The sequence below is a fragment of the Mytilus edulis genome, chromosome 3 (assembly GCF_963676685.1).
Source record: "Mytilus edulis chromosome 3, xbMytEdul2.2, whole genome shotgun sequence".
Classification (NCBI taxonomy): Eukaryota; Metazoa; Mollusca; class Bivalvia; order Mytilida; family Mytilidae; genus Mytilus; species Mytilus edulis.
In genome coordinates, this window is record NC_092346.1 from 99,227,125 (window position 1) to 99,243,638 (window position 16,514).

Here is a 16,514-nt window from a genome sequence, read left to right on the forward strand (position 1 = left end):
AGTACATGATAATGTTATTATTTAAGTACAGTTCGAGGATACATATATGTATTTGATTTAGTACAATTCGAGGATACTAGCTGGTGTATTTGATGGAGCATATATAGTCAAGGACACTCTTCCTGAACTGTATATCGAGGAGAATTATATCATGAAGTTGAGATTAATTGCAACACTAATGTTATTGTTGAAGCGTTGATCAATTGAGTTGATTTATACGGTGGAACAAAGTTAAAGAAGACTGGAGAATATGCTTGAACAAAGTTCCAGTAGACTCGTGTATTTGTTGGTGGTGTTTGCTGGTGTTAATGTTGGGGAGCTAGAAGTATTTGCTGGAGCATAGATTGGAGAGCCAGGAATTTACTGCAGCATAGGTCGAAAGCCAGGAGTATTTGTTAGAACATAAACCTAGGATCCAGGAATATTTGTTGGAGCATAGACCAGGAGCCATGCGTATTTGCTGGAGCATAGGTCGAGGATCCAAGTGTATTTTTTAGAGCATATGTCGGGGAATCAGGATTTTTTGTTGATGCATCGGTCGAGGAGCCAAAAATATATTCTAAAGCATGTGACGAGGAGAGTGGTATCTTAGGGAGAGCATACGTCGAAGAGCAAGGCGTATTTGTTCGAGCATTGACCGAGGAGCTAGGAGTAAGTGCTGAAGCAAACATCAAAGACCCAGGTGTATTTGCTAGACATGAGTCGAGGAGACATAATTATTTGCTGGAGCATACCCGAGGAGTCAGGCATATTTGCGGGAGAATTTGTTGAAAGGCTAGGAGTATTTACTGGAGCAAAGGTCGAAGATCCATATGTATTTTCCGGAGCATATGTCGAATACCTATGTGTATTAGCTTGAGTATAAGTCGAGGAGCCAGGAGGTTTTTTTCTGGAGAAAAGGTCATCGAAGAAATTTATGTATTTGCTGGAGCATAGGTAGAGGAACCAGGATTATTTGTTGATGCATAGGTCGAAGATCCATGAATATATGCTGGAGCATATGACGAGGAGCTAGGAGTTTTTGAAGGAGTATAGGTTGAGGAATCAGGTGTATTTGCGGGAGCATAAGTTGAGGTGCCAATAGTATTTGCTTGATCATAGGTCGATTAGTAAGGTGTAAATACTGGAGCATAGGTCGAGGAGCCAGGGGTATTTGTTTGGGCATAGGTCGAGAAGCCTCGTGCATTTGCTGGAGTATAGGTCGAGGAGCTAGGTGTATTTACTGGAGCATAGGTCGAGGAGCAATGTAGTATTGACTGGAGCAGGTCAAGGAGCTAGGGATATTTGCGTTAACAAATGTCGAAGCCCACGGTGTATTTCTTGGAGCATAGTTCGAGGAGCCAGGAGTATTTGCTGGAATAAATTTTTAGTAGACAGGTGTAATTGCTGGAGTAAAGGTCAAGTAGACTAATATACCTGAACATGTTGAAATACAGCTAGGTGGATAGCACTTGTGACTTTCTTGAATTTAAGTAGAGTTTGATGTAATTGGAGCATAAATCGAGTAGATATGTATATGCTCGTGTAGTGAACCTAAATCAGTTGGTTTTTTTTTCTAAAAAAGATTTTTTTTGTGATGTTGTAGTCTATTTTTCATTTTTCTTATTCAGTTAAATGAAATGAAATGCCATGCATTTACTAGATAATTGCTCCAGCGAAAGAAAGGCGTGTCGTATAGGTCATCGTAGTCATCGTGTTTAGGTTTACTAAAAAAGCCCCAACAGAAATATGCAGAAAGAAGGTCACACCTAGGTATATTCAAAAGTAAAAACAATCACAGTTAAGCAACTTACCTAGATATATGGTTACACATACACAGGTATGCATACATATATGATGTGTTATATCTATATCCACATAAACACGTATGCTATATCTATGTCAAAATGATGTATCAACCTCTGTCAGTTTTAGCCTATCTGATTTATTTCGTTAATTTAAGCTGTACAGCCTTCAACATTTTCAAGTTTAACGAAATATAATCGTGGACGATCTTTATCTACATGTATAGCCTCTTAAACTTCTAATTGAATCCATTCTTAGGGTAAATGAAATAGAGATGCATTTCATGAACCTTTTTTTACAGTGGGAAGCCTATTTTTGCTTCACCAAAAAAATGCTTATGTTTTTTTCTCATCGCTTCATTCGGGGACTTGTTTATCATGTTTATGGAAGGACGTACGTCCCTCGTTTTAATCATTATGTTTGGGAGGACGTCCCTCATTATAATCACAATTTTTTTTAACAAATCCAAATTTACAAAGGAAGCATGTGTTGGTATTCAACTCCTTTTAAAGTGACTTTGTTGTGTTAACCGAGTCTTTGTTGGTTTGTAAGTATCACATTAATAGCGGTATTTCTTTAAAATTAATACATTCAATCATTGCTTATTGTATGACGTGTCTATAATACTGCAAAAATACATGTCTGTATTGATAAGTCATTGTGTTGAAAATGATGGGAAGTCCCAAGACTCTTTCCATTTTACCGTTTTCTTGTTAAAATTCGATTTTAATTGCTAAATTTTTGAACGAAAAATATAAAAGGATAGATAATTAGTTGCACAAAACAGATTCTACAACGATCGAGAACTGATGAGAGACAACAAACATATAACAGTCCAAGCAGATACATTATTACAATTACTATTACTAGTATATGTATCTGGTCCCAAGCCGTGCTCATCATTTTCTTGATAGAGGGTTGCTACTCACAAGGAAGCTATTAAACCAAGAGTTCCAAATGGTAAAGTTTAAATTATCATTTCGTAAATTTAACGGACGCCATCACGAGTTGATTGACTGCTACGGAATATCCGTTTCACAGATGAAATCTGACATTTTTCTTATGTCGTAACTACAATCCCGTTCCTTTTCACGAATATGACCTACCGAATTAGACTATTTACCGGCTTAGTAATAATATGAGCAACACGACGGATGCCACATGTGGAGAGGATCTGCCTTCCAGACTGCACCTGAACCTCACCCCAAGTTTTTGGGAGTCCGTTGATGTACTGACCAATTAAAAAGGACGCGTAATGAATGCATAACGGACACGCACAGGATATGCAACGTACAAGAAACGGAAACGACCGGACAGAACGAATGTCGAACGAATATACCCAACGGACGAGTACCACACAAAACGGACACATAGAACGGAAGCGTACCGGATAAAACGGACACCTAACAGAAGCGTACCGAATAAAACGGATGAACAAGATATGCGGAAAAATTAAAAGCGACAATAAGAATACATCTAAATCGCATAAATATTCAAAAAGTTTCCGTGTAACTGGTTTTGGTTTGTTCTTCGAAATGCCACCAAAGGGTGGGGTCTGGCCTGCATAGGAGCTGCTTACAGTGATGACGTGCTCTTTTTCTAAGATCAATTAAGAATAAAAAGCATTCATTTACACTCAAGAAATGTGACATACAATAATTGGCATTTCTCAATCGAAATTTCCAATTGGCTTTTATCCGTTTCACATCCATTCATCATCCATTTTATCCGTTACACGTCCACAAGAAGTCCGTTTCACAATCGTTCAACATCCGTTTTATCCGTCATACGTCCGTTAGAAGTCCGTTAGTGAGTTTGTCTACCAGACATCTAACGGTTAAATAATGGACAAGTAACGGATACATAACGGAAACGGAAAGGACGAGTTCCGTAAAAAACGGACGCCTACCGGAGATGCAACGGACACTTCATCCGTTAACCGTCCGTTCAAATTTTTGAACATGCCCTAAATTTTCCACCGGACAGAACGGACGTCGACGGATAAAACGGACGCTGGACGGACATGAAATGGAAATAAACGGACGTCTAACGGATAAGAACAGACGTCTGACGGACAACAACGGATTGGAAAAAGTTATCCGTTCAGCGTCCGTTCGCGCTATCCGTAAAGCCTCGTCACACATTACCCGATAGCTCGAAAGGACGCCTAACGGATAACTTTTTTTCAATCCGTTCATGTCCGCTAGACGTCCGTTCTTATCCGTTAGACGTCCGTCCATATCCGTTTCATGTCCGTCACGTTAGCGTACGTTTTATCCGTCGACGTCCGTTCTGTCCGTTGGAAAATTTTGAGCATGTTCAATACTTTGAACAGACGTCCAACGGATAAAATGTCCGTTGAACGTCCGTTAGTCGTCCGTTGTGTACGGTACTCGTCCGTTTCGTTTCCGTTTCGTATCCGTTACTTGTCCGTTAAACATCCGTTGGAGATCTTGTAGACAAATTCACCAACGCACGTCTACCGGACGTTTAACGGATAAAACGGATGTCGAACGAATGTAAAACGGACTTCTACCGGACGTATAACGGATAAAACGGATGATGAACGGATCTGAAATGAATAAATGCCAATTGAAAATTTCGCGTCAGAAATAACAATTATAATTTATTGGTATATCAGATTTCTTGAGTGTCATGAATTCTTATTTTTCATAATCGATCTTAAAGTAAGCGCATGTCTTCACTAAGCTCTTATTTAGGCCAGACACTACCCTTTGGTGGCATTTTGAAGAACAAACCAAAACCAGTTACACAGAAACTTTTTGAATATTTATGCGATTCACATGTATTATTATTGTCGCCTTTAAATTTTCTGTAAATCTTGTTCATCCGTTTTATCCGGTACGCTTCCGTTAGGTGTCTGTTAAATGCGGTACTCGTCTGTTGGATGTACGTTCGATATCCGTTACGGTATGTTTCCGTTTTCTCGCATACCCGTAGCCAGGGGGGGTTCGGGGGGTTCGGACGAACCCCCCCCCCCCCCCTTGAAAACAAATAAGCACTGTTAAAGTCGATGTTCTGTTCGAATTGTGACTGTTAAAGTCGAGTTTGTTAGTCCAACGAACCCCACTTTGGAAATTCCTGGCTACGGGCCTGTCTCGTACGTTGCATATCCGGTATGTGTCCGTTATGCATTCGTTACGCGTCCGTAGTATTCGGTCAGCACATCAACGGATAACAATTTTGTCAATGGACAAATTTTATTTTCATCCGTTAGGCGTCCGTTCGTGCTATCCGGTAAGGTGTGACAGAGGCTTAAAGGTGTGACCGGGGCTTTACAGTACTATTATTTGTCTGTTTGTCTTTTTCTTTTTTAGCCATGTTGTTGTCAGTTTGTTTTCGATCTATGACTTTGGATGTCCATCTCGTATTTTTCGCTCCCCTTCTCGAATAATTTTCATTTTTCTTTATTATGGAGCCTTTTTTAATTGATTTAAAACTTTTTTCAGTGCTAGAAAAAAAAATACGCTCGTAGTACAGCTTCATATTTTTATAGGATATATTTAAATAAAATTATAATATAAAAACATAGAACTCTTTTTGTCATATAAAACACTGTGAAACATCCAAACATACTTTCCACACTGATATGTGTCCACACTTGTATATAAGTATTAAAAATATACCAATTCCGGAACGTGACAACGTCGACGACCGACATTCATTTCCTTTTCTATAAAAACAACTATGGCGGATGACAACTCAACAATGCTTGAAAAAGCTGTTCAGATACTTGTACCGCAGCCGTGCTTTGACAAATACTTTATAGACTTTAATTTCTTTGATGGTAAATCGTTATGAAATATTTCTTTCTATATATAATTGTTAAATGGAAACTATACCTCAATGGAAACAACACCGGCAAATCTGTTGTGGAGTTTGGACCCTTGTAAATCTATAAAACGTAAACAAACATTGGTCGGATACGAATAAATCTCGGGATAGACACCAGGAAACCTGTGAATAAGACTTCTAAAAGTGTACTAAACCTTTATTTGTGCAAATCCTAAGAGGTTTAGTAGAATAATACAAAATTCTTAAATATTCTAAGAGTTCTAGTGTCTATTTTTTTTTATAGGTTACAATACACCATTAGATTTTATGGGCGCAGCCATTTTATGAGCATAACATGGTATTCAGAATTAAGAGTATGGCTAATCCTGATTGGTCAATATGTGCGCCCGTTATTTTTTATCATTAGAGACTTCATGCACTCTGCTTTAATTTATCATGTTTATACTAAAGGCAAAATAAAAAAAAATTTGTAGCCCTAACGGCACTGAGATGACTTTTCAACGCCAGGACAAGAGACTTATTTTTAAGGGTGAAATTGATAGGCATGGGAGATAAGTACAAAATACGCTAAGAAAAGCAACGCGAACCTATACTTTTGGAACCAAAAAATACTGTCCTAATAACTTTTCTATGATTCTAGCAAGGTTTCGTTAAAAAAATCAACTTTCTAAAGTCTGTATCTCGAAAAAGGCTACCATTGTCGCCTATGGGGAAATTGTTTATTTCAATCTGTATTACACTGAATATATATATATCATGTATATAGAGTGATAACCATTCTACCATGTCTACACTAAGTTCTATAGTGTTAGTCTGGTTTTAGTGGTTAAGACTGATGGCTACAGCGCTGAAGGTCCAGAGTTCGACTCTCACTCAGGATGCTAAAAATATCTGTACAACAGAAAAGTGATTTTAACCTTCACACGTTCTCTGGTACCCATACCAGGGTTTAAACTATAATGGGTACTATGGGGACCTCAGTTGGTTAAAGTTGCTCCCAACTTTGACCTGGAGATCAATCTGCTGATATCTCTTCGGTTTGTTTGTTTCCTCTGAGCAGCTCAGGCCCCGGGGTTCTCTCCAAGTACCTCAGCTTCCTCCACCATAAAAAAAGACTGCCTGGTGTCCTAACACTCCCTCATGTTAGGGTGGGGATTGTCCTTGTAAATATTAAAACATTGTAAATACGCTAGTGACACATCTCCATTAATCCTGATAGGGAGTGTACACGGATTCCACTGTACCCTTGCAGCTCTCAAGGGGTGCTCTGTAAACGAAGGAATCTACGTACATACATTTATCTACAATGTACAATGTATAGAGAGATGAAATTATCAAGAACGAGTTATCTTCCTTATCTTCTTTTATACCTAATGTATATTTTAGTCTTTTTTGCAATGAGTTCTAGGAGTGCTCACAGATTGGGAAGTAGTGTTTTATCTAGAACTGAATAAGGGCATGGTAATTTTTTTACCAAAAGGGCACTTTACGCATCGACTATAAAAAAAAAAAGACACATTAACATACTAGTAAGTTTTACATATTCTGTGTTTCTAATTAAAAAGATATATAAATTTAAAATATATATCATATAAAGTTAAGCTGGTACATAATATAATGATATTAGTACAATAGTCTCAGAGAGTCAGAGTTAAGCAACTTTAATAAATAATTTGAAACAATGCATATGATATACATGGAAATGTACATGTTTACATTAATCAAGTATACATGTATATACGTCTCTGATCTAACTAATGTCCATCAGCTATGCCATTCATGAATGTGTCCATAGTCATTATTGTAAGAAACCGGATCTCGTTCATAGCTGGTCTGTTTCGCGACTCTGATTCCTTTTTGTACAAATATTTCAATGGCGGACAAAAAATTTACAAAAATAAATAATGGCACGCAATTTGGAAAGGAATATGAAGTTTTTGATGCAATAATTGAATTACAAATTTACTTGAGGCAATTTTCATCACGTTCTAATGAAGTGAAAAACTTATTTTGTCGAAATAAAGTATGATTTGATGTAGCCTCTTAAGTCTAGTAAAGGGATAAATATTGTCTTCATGAAATAGCATGCAACCAATTTTAGTCAATGCTTGATCCCTTTGATCAGCGAAAAACCACATACCATGACCGGCATCAAAATTTTAGAAAGAAAAAGTGCATGGCATCAGGAAAAAAGGGCATGGTCATGCTAAATTGATTAAGATAAAACACTAGAAAGGCTATGGGCAATTAAATACAGTTACAATACATCTAAAATAAAGGCAAGCATTGCATGATCTGGATACAATAGTTTGATAACTAATATATATAAGTTCTCTTTCTTATTTTCAGGTGCTTGTGCGAAGGTTGTTATCAGCAAGTGCCTAGGGTTTGGTATCATTTTAGGATCCATTCTTGGTAAGATGACAGCAAATAAGTATCTTTACATTTTACCGGAGCTGAAGCCACCTTAGAAGTGACACTAATTTTTAAGAATGAAAGGAGGGGTGTTGTATGATATGACTGAGAGACAATAACTAAAAAAATAATAATGAAAAGACATGTAGAGGTGAAAAAATGGTCTTACATGTAAATAATAAGGAGTTCAGTGATTAAACTTTGCATGATTATTTACATGTACCACTACCATATAAAGCATGGTTACAGGTACAGAAACTTATTACTTAAGTTTTGTTCCACTTCACCATCTGAGTTTGATCATGTTGATTCTCTGTGCATATGTAAGAAATTGTTTCTGATCTCTTCCTTCTCAAACCTGTTGGAGGTCAGGGATGAGACTTAACATCATTATTCAACACAACTTCAAAATGTGGTAGGTAAATAAAAAAAACTTGTACATTTTTTATCATTACAGTACTTATCCTTGTAGAATTATATATAATACATATGTAATATATCCTTTATAAACCTTTTAGTAGCATGATTTCCATCATAATTGGGTTAAGAAATACTCCTAAAGTTGGGGTTTATTACCTTTTTTGCTAATATCAGAGAAATTTACTTATACTGGTCAGATAGGGCTGTTATTTCAGTAAAACTGCCACAGATTTTAAACATAATACATGTACATGCTAAGATTGCAGTAATTTCACATCACTGTTCTGTTATACAGTAAAACTACTAAGATTGCAGAAATTTCACCTAACTGTTCTGTTATACAGTAAAACTATCACAGATTTTGAACATAATAAAGACTAAGAATGGAGAAGTTTAACTGCACTGTTTTGTTTTTTAGTCAAACTGCCACAGATTTTAAACATAATACAGGCTAACCTCACTGTTCTATTTTTCAGTAAAACTGCCACAGATTTTAAAGATTGTAAAGGCAAAGAGTGGACAGGGGATCAGTTTGTCAAGTATCATGTTTGAATTAATAGCTATATCAGCAAATTATTCCTATGGTTTCCAGAAAAGTTTTCCATTCAGGTAAGATTTTTATTCTTGTTCATTCAACAACCATCACAGGCCAAGAAATGCAGGCTTGTAAATATTTGATGTGAATGATTTTAAGGAAACATAAATAAAAGGATTGAAAAAGTAGGTGTATAAAAAATAAGATAAAGGAGTAATTTTGGTTTATTAAGTTCAATATTTCAACTATTCAAGATTAAAAGTGTTTTAGATTGATGAAAAGGCATGTGAGAAAGTGAAATAGAACTCTCTTTTGTCAAGTTTTTAATTAGAAATGTTGAATTTTACATCCCAAATAATCGCAAAACGGAGATTTTTTTGCAAAATTTGACAAAATCATCCATTTTTCAACCAAATTATTGTCTAGCTAGAAAACAGAGTGTAGGTGTCAACAAACATATAAAATGTTATAACAAACATTATGTTGAAAGATCTATTTTATCGCATATGTGCTCTATTTATATGTACATGTATGTTTCCTGTCATAATGTCAATGGAAATTTTACCTATTTTCATTGAATTGTTAGGGGGAAATCAAAGTGAGTGCTATTTGTGACGTCATGAATAGAACACCCTTACATACATTTTCAATAAAAAGATATATTTACTTTCTAGTCATTGAATAAGATATAATTAATTGTGTTATTAAATCCTAATTTGAAATTGGAGCCACTTTAATTACTTCAGGGCCTTATCATGTTAATTGATCCCACTTCTTCCAACATAGAATTATGCATAAAAAATGTATTGTAAGGAAAGATATTAGTTTGAAGTATAAAAGTATTTTATATTTGTTGCAAAGAAATCTCATCCATGTCTTTGTGTCTGGCGTATTAAATTATAATCCTGGTACCTTTGATAACTACATGTATTGTCAGAATTAGAATATTAAATCAGATGCTTGTAAAAAGACACTGCCACACTATCTGTTGTTAAATGTCCCTTGCCACCAGTCTTTGATAGAGTCTGAAGGATGTCTGTTTTTGACAATATTTCTGCTATTATCAAACACACTATTGTTCCCAGTGTCAGTCTAACTTTCTGCCGTTATCAAACACACTATTGATTCCCAGTGTCAGTCTTACTTTCTGCCATTATCAAACACACTATTGTTTCCCAGTGTCAGACTAAATTTCTAGTGATCCCTGTTGTCCCAGAATTTACCTACATGTATTGTGTTAACCAGTGTTCCAGCTAGGATTTCAAAAGGGCAGGGTACCAATCCTGAAAAAGGGCATTTGACGTGTGATATGATAATATGAAAAGGGCATGTTTTAATAAAGATATTTATCAATCATTGTGTTTATTCGTTGAATCACTGGTTATACAAAAACAACATCATAAGCCCATATAGAACTCTATATATATCTTTCTACTTTTATGGCTGAAAAACTTGTCACACAAGTTTTTAGATCATTGCTTGGCACAGTTGAGTTTTATATGCAGTATGTTTTAAAAGGTGACCTCATTCTGTTTCTATGGTCTGACACACTTTACCAGTTTCGCCTTTCTACCTCTGCTGTGCTTAATGGCAATACAGCACAAAGCAGCTGTGTTCATTAAATGCACAATGTTAGGATATACAATGTAGCAACAGTGAAAATTTGTATTAAAAATAAAGAATACAGAAAAAGATGTCAGACCAAGGTACCCTACCAACACTGCTTCTTAGACCCTCTTTAACTTTTCCCATAACTCAAATACCTAAACATACATATTCTTAAGCAAAAAGTATGTACACATATTTTAGAAGATGTTAAGAGGGTTACTCAATGCTAGGAAAAAAACAGATTGAGTTATCTTTCTTTATTTGGGTGTGCTCCTTCTTTGAAGGATTATAACCAGTATGTAGAAGATGTAAATTATATGATCAACAATAGGGCGACATATAATGTTATTTTCGTATAAAAAATGAGGGCAGTCAATGACAAATACATGTGAATTTTCTATTTATTTCACGGAAAAGAAGTAACACGTGTCTTCAACGAGTTGATTATGGTTTTCAACTTTCTGTCATTACGTTTTCTCTTAGCCATGGGACCTTAACTCTTAAAAAAAATAATTTGTTTTTTTACCCTGAGAAAAAAAAATTGTTATTTCACCTACAGCTGCCACTATATGTAATGCTAAACTTGAAAGACAAAAATTGTTTTCAACTTGTTGCCAAAAAAATAGATTGCTTTTAGCCAAAGGCGAAAAAAAAACTTTGTCCGGAAAAAAAATCCATAGCCCCCCCCCCCCCCCCCCCAAAAAAAAATCAAATGGTTGCTGCCTAAGAGCTACGGTTCCGCAGCTATTTTTCTCCATGAAACTTCAGCAAACAAATTGTGCCCAAGTTGTCGTATGCAAATTTTTTCAAAGATCCCATCAGATAAACGGATTACCTATAACAACAGATTATGACACCAGTTGTAACTGTTGATTAGCTTGGGGTCGTAAACAAAGTCATAAACTTTTTGCCAGGTAAAATTTAGTAATTAGCGGGTTATATCAATACGAACAAAATAATATACAATCGATCTTAAAAAAAGCCGGGACGCCCTGTAAACTGTAAAAAGGGCACAAAGCGGCACTCGGGAAAGCGCCCGCCCTCTGAAAAATGGCCTAGCTGGAACACTGTTAACTATTAATAGTTTCTTGTTCAGAATTTGCCTACTTGTATTGTGTTAACTATTAATAGTTTCTTGTCCTGAATTTGCATGAAATCATTGCCTATTGAATATTCATTAAAGGCCAAACATGGTACTTATACTTAATTAAACTTATTACTTTTCAGTGCCTATGGTGAGGGTTTATTTTTAGCAATCCAGACTGGGTTAATTGCAGCTTTAGTGATATTTTATGGAGGGAATCTTATAGGATCTATTGGTTTTACATTAGTGTACACCTTAATCATGGCTTATTTAATGTCACCATTAGTACCTATGGATATCCTAGCTTTATTCCAGAGTGTAAACATATTTATTCTCTGTTTAAGTAAGGTAAGTTTGTCACCTTTAAAACTGAAGATTATCCTTTGTACTCTGTTTCAGTCAAGTAAGTTTTTAACCAAAGAACCTAAGGATATCCCTGCTTTATTCCACAGTGTTAAAACATTCTCTAGTGATGCAGACGACATGAAATTTGTTGGACTTTGGGACAAATCTGGTGAATAATGAACCGGTCCAGTAAAAATCCTCTCAGGTGTTGTTTATCATCCGGTTTTGGGGCATGTAAAAATTTAGTTTTAAACAAGGAATTTCACAAAATTTCTAATTGTCATTAAATCCTGGTTTGTTTCTACTCAGACGATATCGTATACTCTACATGTATACTCCCATCTTCCATGAACATACAAATCTTTGGGGTTTTAGATAAATTTTGTAATTCTGATATCACATAAAAGATTAAAGACTAGGGATCACTTCAAAAAGTGTGTAAAAATTTCTTTTAAGTAATAATTTAAAACAAATAAATGAAATTGCATTGGAGGGCATATTTACCTTGTTGCTAAGAGTAGAAGAACCTGTTTTGGTAACCAATTTGCTCTAATATCTCGTTTGAATTGTTTTTCATTGTCATTTCGGGGCCTTTTACTATGCGGTATGGGCTTTGCTCATTGTTGACCTATAGTTATTAATTTCTGTGTCATTTTTGGTATCTTGTGGACAATGGTGGAGATTTGTCTTATTGGCAATCATACCATATCTTCTTTTTTTACAATAGAATTTCTGTTGAATTTTTCAACATCACTCAGGATAAGGTCTACATGTGGCTTTGACATAAAATGACTGTTGCTTTATTTGACAGATGAGCAATGAAACCTTTAAATTGCAGAATTTAACACAGAAAGTAAAGGGGCTATAAATTAGTGGTTATTTTACAAAAGGTTGATTTCCACAAATTAAAGGTTTTTATGTGTCAATATACATTGTAATATAGGACCTTCAGAAATTGACTGATTAATCTTGCTATGATATATTCCTCAAATATTCTGTTCATGATTTCCTATTTTCTTGTTTATATATATTGCAGTATTCAATCATCGATCTAAAAGTGTTCATATTTTTTTATTTTTTTTGTAGTTGCTTCAGGTTGTAGCTAATTATAGAAATGGTGGTACTGGACAGTTGTCAGCTATAACAGTGTTCTTGTTGTTCTCAGGAGCTATCACTAGAATATTCACATCCATACAGGAAACCGGAGACAACCTGGTCATTATGACATATGTAATGTCTACTTTGTTTAATGGTTTAATTACTGCTCAAGTCATATACTACTGGAACAGTAAGAAGAAGACTGAATAGAAACATTTTATGCAATAAAAACTTGGGCACATATTTACAATTGAGCTTAACAAGGAAATATATCACTTTTCTGTTACATTATTTATTGATATAGGGGACATATGTTTGTCTTCTGTTATGAATATAAAAAATCAACTGATGCAATTTTGACAGATGTTTGAAGATTAAGATAAAGCACCAAACATGCTATGCATGTATAATATATATAAAGTTTTAAAATAAGCATTGTTGGACATGTTCTTGTTATATTTTACATATTTTAATTGTTGGTGTTATTGTTTGAATAATAATATGATTATGCATTTATTAGTGTTCAGTTTAATCACATACTTAACACAACACTCTCTGCCTGTTGGGTACAAACAATGCCAGTCTTTTTAAAATCATATAATTTGACCATCACTCACTGTATTACTTCGATGTTCTTAAGAAGTAAGTATAGTGCTAAAATTTGATCCTGTAGGATTTAGAGAAAAGATATTCTTATAGTTGGAAATTACAATGAGCCTATATGAATATAAGATCAATACAACGAATATTTCAGATTTTTACATTGAACATTACTGACACATTGAAAAAGTCATGTGTTAGATATATGTGATGAATCTTTAATTTAAAACATTGGTAACACCTATAAATCGAAGACTTTTTTGTCAGTCTGATTTTCACTTGATATTTATTGTTAGGAAGCCGATTCAATGTTGACATTTATCCATCCAATAGTCTTCATAGGATATTATATCAGTGAAATGCAGACTTTCAAGACACAAATTTATCCGACTTGACTTTATTACTGCTGATAAATTATACTAACATGTTATAAAGTTTTAATTTATCAATTAAAATAAACAACATATAAAGTTCTTTGTTTCATTTTTGCCTGATGAAAGTGATATTGAATGCAAAAGCAGCATATACACAATGTGAACTATCATCGAAACAGAGCTCAGGCACTTGAATGGCATCAGTTAATTGTATTATCACAGCGATAACTTGACGGAGGGGAAACAATTCAGCAAGGCAATCTTATAGTATATGAAAAAAAAAAATCCCGTTTTGTTATAAAATTATTAGTGTATTATATAACATCACGACGGGTGCCACATGTGGAGCAGGATCTGCTTACCCTTCCTGAGCACCTGAGATCACCCCTAGTTTTTGGTGTGGTTCGTGTTGCTTATTCTTTAGTTTTCTATGTTGTGTCATGTGTACTATTGTTTGTCTGTTTGTCTTTTTCATTTTTAGCCATGGCGTTGTCAGTTTATTTTCGATTTATGAGTTTGACTGTCCCTCCGGTATCTTTCGTCCCTCTCTTAGATGTTAATATATGTCTTTCTGGTATCAATTTGTTTGACATTTACTTTTTAATATTTTGAATTTTGAATTTCTGCATTTCATAAAAAACGAAAATACTTCTTTTCTAAAAATTGACAGTTTGATATCTTATTTATAGTTTGACATGAGCCAATATCTCACCCCAAAATACAATTTATAATAAGATATTGATATGAAAATAATATAAAGTCTAAACTTTCTAATTGCAACTGTGCATGTCAAATGTTTGGCCATGGTGAACTCAACATTTTCAACAAAACTTCCCTCTGAGATGCAATATCATGATCCAAAATCAATTAAACTGAAAACAAAATTTTATAAAATAGATTCAGTCATGTGAGAGCAACATGGATGTAAAGACCTGCCATATTGTTCAACCTCTGACTACATGTCACATAAGCTCAGTATTAATAAGTCAACTCCAACCAAGCTGGTGACACAACAGAACAATCGTTTCTCAAGTCAGATCAGTATTGATAGAAACCCTGATCATTCTGTTGTCACAGCAGAACAACTACTTCTAGAGTCAGATCAGCATTAATGGGACACATCAGACCGATTGCTCTTATTAATTAGCATTAATATTATTTCAAATCAAGCTATTGACAGCAGACTAACAGCTTTTCACGTCAGATAAGTATAAATGGGAAATCCGACTGCGCTTTTGAACTCCAATTAAGCTGCAGTAGACACGGTTTCTCCACCTCAGACCAGCATTAATGTAAACTCTAACCAAGCCGTTGTCTCTGCAAAACAACTGTTCCGCTCGTGAGATAATCATTACTATTAACACCAACCAAGGCGTTGTCATTGCAGAACAACTGTTCCTCTCGTCAGATCAGCATTAATATTAACATCAACCAAGCCGTTGTCTCTGCAGAACAACTGTTCCTCTCGTCAGATCAGCATCATTATTTACACCAACCAAGCTGTTGACACAACTAAACAACTGCTCCTCGCGTCAGGTCAGCATTATTATTAACATCAACCAAACTGTTGACACAACAGAACAACTGCTCCTCTCGTCAGATCAGCATTAACTTTAACCTCCCTTTAAACTAGCGTATGCCTTACTACTGGAAGTTTCAGTCATCGATAATTCCGACAATGACAAGCATGAGAAGCAATGCTGCGCGGGTATGTAAAAGAAAATATCAATGTCTTAAAATAGCTTCAAACTACACGATTCTCCTTGATATTAGTCAGTCTTAAAATATGTTTCTGATAGGGATATGAGAAAGATGTCGGACTAGGTTTATACAATAAATCATGATTTGTACTTGTTTACATATATAATACGTGCATGCTCATCCACTCTAACCAGTTTATTTACACGATAAATCACATTAACGTATTCAAAATAATCAACAAAACAAGATAAAATTCAAATGAAACCGTCTCCTGGTCATTATATGGGATTATCACGCAGAAGTTTGCATATATTAGTACATAATTACCCGTTCAAAAACATTCATGAAAAATCATCAACTTTTTACATTAAATTTATGGATATGGTCATGAACTTTAAGTCATGAATTGGAAAATGACACAGTTGAGATCCTTTGTTTTTTTCAACTGAACTGACCATTTCAAATATATATGTTCAGATAGATTAGAAACACACGTACTACTTACAATTTTAAAACTACTTTCTAGTCTGTGTTGAAAGAAATTTCTAACGTCAAGAAAAAATGTGGAATGACACTTAATGTGTTTGTTTTGGTGATTTTTCTCTTTCTTTTTTTTTTTGCTTATCAGAGTTTTTTGGTGGTCTTCATTTATTCCACGACATCAGAACGTTGCATGCGGTCGGCACTTAACAATAAACACATCAGCAGGTGGCACACGATCGGCACTAAACAA

The 16,514-nt window shown here is 35.0% G+C and overlaps 1 protein-coding gene across 1 annotated transcript; it reads left to right on the forward strand.

Annotated features, from left to right (window-relative positions):
- The first annotated feature begins 5,475 nt into the window (after positions 1-5,475).
- Positions 5,476-14,176, forward strand: LOC139517935 (mannose-P-dolichol utilization defect 1 protein-like). Its single transcript, XM_071309489.1, has 5 exons — positions 5,476-5,593; positions 7,951-8,016; positions 8,913-9,045; positions 11,807-12,011; positions 13,095-14,176. Exons 1-5 carry the CDS (start codon positions 5,494-5,496, stop codon positions 13,314-13,316), a joined length of 726 nt encoding a protein of 241 aa, XP_071165590.1. The 5' UTR covers positions 5,476-5,493; the 3' UTR covers positions 13,317-14,176.
- Positions 14,177-16,514: the final 2,338 nt, after the last annotated feature.

Excerpts from the sequence above, each read along its gene's own strand:
- LOC139517935 (XM_071309489.1), top strand. The coding sequence starts at position 5,494 with ATGGCGGATGACAACTCAACAATGCTTGAAAAAGCTGTTCAGATACTT. Across the intron at positions 5,594-7,950 it reads AGACTTTAATTTCTTTGATG|GTGCTTGTGCGAAGGTTGTT; the intron begins GTAAATCGTTAT and ends TCTTATTTTCAG. Across the intron at positions 12,012-13,094 it reads TTATTCTCTGTTTAAGTAAG|TTGCTTCAGGTTGTAGCTAA; the intron begins GTAAGTTTGTCA and ends TTTTTTTTGTAG.